At 29.9% G+C, this 5,575-nt stretch overlaps 1 protein-coding gene across 1 annotated transcript; it reads left to right on the top strand.

The window, feature by feature from the left end:
- The first annotated feature begins 96 nt into the window (after positions 1-96).
- Positions 97-5,265, top strand: LOC122571249. The gene is made up of 5 exons (XM_043734804.1): positions 97-238; positions 368-468; positions 3,700-3,902; positions 4,313-4,432; positions 5,079-5,265. The coding sequence occupies exons 1-5, from the start codon at positions 164-166 to the stop codon at positions 5,210-5,212; spliced, it is 633 nt and encodes a 210-aa protein (XP_043590739.1). The 5' UTR covers positions 97-163; the 3' UTR covers positions 5,213-5,265.
- The last annotated feature ends 310 nt before the right edge of the window (positions 5,266-5,575 follow it).

Below are 5,575 nucleotides of genomic sequence, written 5' to 3'. Positions count from 1 at the left end.
AAAAATCACACGGCGAGGCCGCTATTATTCGAGAACATTTAGGAGGGTTTTCACTTCTCAATGGCGACCGTAAAATGGCGGACGATGGGAAACAACAAGCGCAGCCGCCCGAGGCGCCTTCTACCGATCACTCGCGCAGTTCAATTCGACATAGAGGAAGAAGATGGCGGCGCTCATCAGGCATGGTTCACTCGTCAATCCTTTTAAGTGTTCACCCACTATCCTTGCCGTGAACACGGTCAGTGTAGAACACTTTTTTCACGTACACTTCTCAATCACCATCATCATTACATGATACTCCCGATTAGGAGTAAAGAAATTCAACTTACGTAGTTCGCGCACTAACGAAAGTATCATCATTTTACAGACGAGCCTACGATACGATATAACTCGTTTCAAGAGTAAGAAACGTCCTCAAGTGCCGACCCGTACGATCAACGATGATAACAGATCTCTCGCTTCCAAAGGGTGAGTAATTTGATTAGATTACAGACTCGTAAGATCGAAATATTCGCGTTACGTCGCGCCGATGGCTAACTGGCAGAGGACACACCGTAGCCATATTGCCGTTTACCCCCTCTCTTTCAAGCACCGACCAATAAACTCCTGGATTTGACAGCTTCTCAGGGAAGACCAACACGTTTCTAGCACCCTAGCTTTTCTCTACTTCTTGTGCAACTCTTTTTGTAGTAGACTCATGTGAGTAGGGATGAAATTAATTTAACTATTTTTGATAATACTTCTTCAAAATAATTTCATTGTCTTTTCGCGATTTAAATTTAGACATTTTCTTTTGCTGCATTTGTATGTTATTTCAACTGTCCAAATAGAAGAAAAGTTTAAATCTGAATAATACTGCTGAAAAGTAAGAAATAGTTGGAAAGATTATATCTTGCAATCATCCTTTTGTATAATAGTTGCATATAAATTGATCTTGCTATATTTTTCGAATTTTTATATCCCAATTTTAACAAACAAAACGATTTTGATCGTTTTAAGAAAGATTTTAGTATAAAATAAGTGATCACGCGTATGCAACGATTCTTTCATATTTCCCTCAAATTTAAAAAATCGTTCAATATACGATAGCAATATACGATTGAATTGAAAGTAATCCAAAGGTTATAGCAGGTTCATTAGCTTCTATGCAGTTTTTTTTAAATACATACGATGACAGATGAAATTAACCTGGTCTTGGAATTTTTATACTCTAGTTTAACTTTCATTTTAACGAATGGAAAAACGTTTTTATTACTGCTTGAAGTACTATATTTTATATTATGAATATTATAAATAAGAAATTAATATGTTGAAAACTTTTATAAATCTTGTCTTACAAATGTAACATTAAGTTGCATGAAATGTAAAATTTGAAACATATAAAATGTTAGATACGTATATTTATACGTGTATTATATACGTCATCTCGTAGAGTAACGCAAATTTAAAGAAGTCTGCGTAATATTTTTACGGAATTGAATTATTAAGTTTGAATTACTAAATTGTGATGTTTCAAAATTTCGATACAAATTGCGTTTTATTAAATATTATACTAAACAACACATCTACTTTTTTAAAATGTCATTTGATTGGAACTAAATGACATTTTGGCATTAAAGTAATTCAGATTTATAAGTACGTATCTATGTATATAAGCTGGATTTGTTTCCACTTTTACATGTGACGTAATAACTAATAGTATATCTTTTTGTACGCCAAGTTTTCAGACAATTACGAGAATTATAAACTTGTTAAAATAGTTTAAGACACATCGCGTTTGTAAAAGACATTTCATTATTAAAAAATACATCAATTCTATGAAATATATTCTCTGCCAAAAAAATCTGTTTGTATCTTTATTTGCTATAATTAGTCAAATAAAAAATTTTTTTAAGTCTATGGACCTTTCAAAAGGATAGCAAGATATCTAATTTTATTTTACAATTTCTGCAACGCATTCTTTTGAAAGGATGGTCAAGTTCTAGAAATCTATACTAAAAGTTACATGTTTAATTTAAAATCCGAATAGAGGAAAAATTACATGAGAATTATCTTAATTAAATATTCATTAAAAATAATAAATATATATTTAAATGTAGCAAGGGATAGAATGTTTGTGCAAAGAAAATGTGAAAAACGGTTTAGTTCCTGGATATTTTAGTTCTCCGGCTGTGCCAGTTTTTATTGAGAACACCTGTTTCGAAGACCAAGTTTCTCCGTCCTTGTAATTAACATTGACAAACTATTGCCCGTCTTTCGCTACATAGATCAGAATTAATGCGTAACAAAAGAAAAATGAAACTGCGCTCTAGTTTACGAAAACAACTAATATTCTTCGAACTTTATTTTAATATCAATTAAAAACACGAAACATATGAAATACATGTTACTCGTTTGACGTGCACAAACCAATTTCAATCTGGCTATAAACTCAATGAATTTCTAAATACGATCAAGTAGTTATTAATCATATCATTTTGGTGACGCGTACTTTTCACTAGAATATGAGAAAAATTTTCCTAGTCACGGGGTTTCCGTACGTTTCGTTTCGTTCCTGGCACATATTGGCCATAACTGTATCCTGAGAAAATACAACTGAGGGCACCACCGTACGGTAGTTGGACATCGATCTTGTCCCCTCCGTTCGAACGTTCCAATTGGCCACCTCTTCTAAGGGAAGCCTCCCTTGCTGCGCTTCATCCGGTAACCAGAGTCTTTTACACGGTATGAAAAGTTTGGCGCGAGTCGTGTCGGGATACATAATCTAGAAGAGACGATATTGATTTTCAACGAGCAAAATCAATGACTATCAATGGTAAAGATAATCTTTGGAAAACCTGTGTGCTACTCACAGGGGATGTATCCCTGATATGTTTAACTCTCGTACACTATTGAAATAATTTCTATACTAGAGCTGATCATGTCAAATGAACTTGTGACGGAAAATTATAATATCTAAATTGATTGATTACAATTTTAAAGCAAGTAATTATATATAATTAACATACTACCTTTGTATAGCAAATAAATAATCTCTTTTTAATATATCCTCATTTGTTTTGTTTTTATGGTCTGAATCCTGAATTTTATTATTTAATACTTAATTTAAATGGTAATTCAGGAATCATGAATAACATTCGTGATTTTTCATGATATATGCATGGACGATAATAGAATCATAATATTTGAATAGTATAAGGTTTAGTTTTAAAGCATAACCTTTCAATACACTTAAGCTTTTACCGTTATGTACAAATCGTTTAAAGTTTCGTTTAATTATAATTGACGTGATTTGTAATCGATTCCAAAACAAATTTGCAATTTTACAACGATTATAGCGATATGGAGATAAGTTATAATTTATTAAATCATTAGTATTGAAATTATGGTATTGAACGGTTTACTGAAATATATCTTCTACGAAATAAGAAAGCTAGGTCTCATCCGGAAAATCAATATTTTCAACATTTGATAGGACAGAGAAGTTAAAAAACAAAGGAACTTTTGAGATAATCTTTCAATTTTAATGGATAAATTCAATACTTTTTTTATTAAATATAATTTTACGTTATTATTGTTTATAATTTATATGTTAGTATCCGCATTAATTATCGATAGATAGAGATAATGTAAATGAGAAAGGTAATAAATATCATGTTAAATTTACTTTAAATGCAAGAATCATTCCAATTGTTTCAGATTTTTGAGATATCAAAAAGAATACAAACCATCGGATGATACATACGATAGGATAGATAAAATTTGTGAGGAACAACAAATTTCCACAAAGTGTGCAACAAAACTCGAGGACCCAGTGCAACGTTTCAATCTTTTCTTAGCATGCGAACAAGAATTTCAACATCCGATAATGAATTCCGTATTATATAGCATCAAAACAGTTAGTAAGTTCTGCAGAAAATTTCTAAGGTTACAATCTATTATATTATATATAATAAATTTGAATAATTCACACACTCGTTGTATTAATCAATGCTTCCCTTAGTTTTCTTTAAGTAAGATTTAATGAAAAATTTTATTCATTTTTAAATGAGAAAATATTCTTGAGAAACTTTGGATTTTAAAGTACATAATATTTAAATTATTCGTATTATCGTTGATAATCTTAATAATAAACTATAAATTTCAATTATTATTAAAAGTATAAACAAATTAAATAAGATTATTAATAAATTACTTAAAACAATCTAATATCTTTTTCCATGTCGTGTTTTATTTGTGAAATTATTTTTCGACTCTTACGAATATGAATTATCATGTTTTATATAATTATAGGATGTATTATATATTCTAGGTGATTTGAAAAAATACTACACGAAACATGTCAGTAATATAACTCCATTCGATGCTATGCATTCTATGGAATTGCCAAAGAATTTGCATGTTAATTACGATTATGTTCGATTTCATCCTGGTAAGTGTCCTATTAAACATTTTTTGATTAAGCTAACAGTGTCAGCTGGTAGACATATTGATAACAAGATACGTAAAAAGAATTTATGAAATAGTATTTGAAGATCTATCTACACAGAAATTGTTTTATCACATTTCCTAACATTTTATGTCTACCTGAGAAGTAACTGTTGTAATAACAATTATTCAATGAATGAAGGGGCTATTAATTAATGCCGTTTAAGTAGAGAAAATGACCTTCAATGACTGACTAATTCTCGAGGAATTGTAATAATACAGCCATTCTAATTACACTTTCTAATAATTGCTTTTAAACTGCACCATATATTGTAGGCATTGCTAAGACAGTGACACAATTAAAGAAAAGTACATTTTTTAGGAAATCGATTTAAGGTAGAAGAAGATTAATTGTTCAGTTCTTGTTAAATAAAAAATATCTCTCAATCTTCATACAGTTACAACTGTTCTGTTGATTAGTTTATCTTTGAAGTTCATTACCTACTCAAAGACAAAATCATTCAACGGCTTGTCCAAGTTCTTAATTTAGCTATGTACAGTACAGTTAGATGTCTTTTAGGATCGTGTGATTAGAAAATTGTGAATTCTGTGTCTTATATAATATTCCAAATTAAATAATAATATTTCAGATACGGATACGTTGTTCAATGGAAAAACAGCATTCCCGAAGAGTTCCACTTTGGTAACTGGATTAAAGTATAAGAAAAAATATCCAGGGCACCAACAAGAAGATCCATATTTGGAGAAAATGCTTAAAATTTAAGAACATTAATTAGATTGTACAAAAGATAAATAAATATAATACGTTTATAAATATCCTGTGCAATTATTACTTTAAATATTTTTCAATTCGGTTTGTTCTTCCATCATTTGGCGAACTAACAATATATTTATTTACAAAGTACATAATTATGTATTTACTTCTTTATTGTTATTCGAACTTTTAAATACTTCCTGTATTCAGTTCCTAGTTTAATCAATAAAAATTGTTCGTTTATATTACAGACATGTTGAACAAATATTTCTTATTGCATATCAACAGTATACCTCTTTTTGATCTATCTTCTCCTTTAAAATCAGAGAATACAATTTATGACAATAAAATGTAAAATTTCGTCTATGTGAC

The sequence above is a fragment of the Bombus pyrosoma genome, linkage group LG9 (genome assembly GCF_014825855.1).
Source record: "Bombus pyrosoma isolate SC7728 linkage group LG9, ASM1482585v1, whole genome shotgun sequence".
NCBI classification, from domain to species: Eukaryota; Metazoa; Arthropoda; class Insecta; order Hymenoptera; family Apidae; genus Bombus; species Bombus pyrosoma.
This window is presented reverse-complemented; position numbering and strand designations above follow the sequence as displayed.

Coding starts and splice junctions, on each gene's coding strand:
- LOC122571249 (XM_043734804.1), top strand. CDS start 164: ATGGCGGCGCTCATCAGGCATGGTTCACTCGTCAATCCTTTTAAGTGT. Junction 239..367: donor CTATCCTTGCCGTGAACACG/GTCAGTGTAGAA, acceptor ATCATTTTACAG/ACGAGCCTACGATACGATAT. Junction 469..3,699: donor AGATCTCTCGCTTCCAAAGG/GTGAGTAATTTG, acceptor CAATTGTTTCAG/ATTTTTGAGATATCAAAAAG.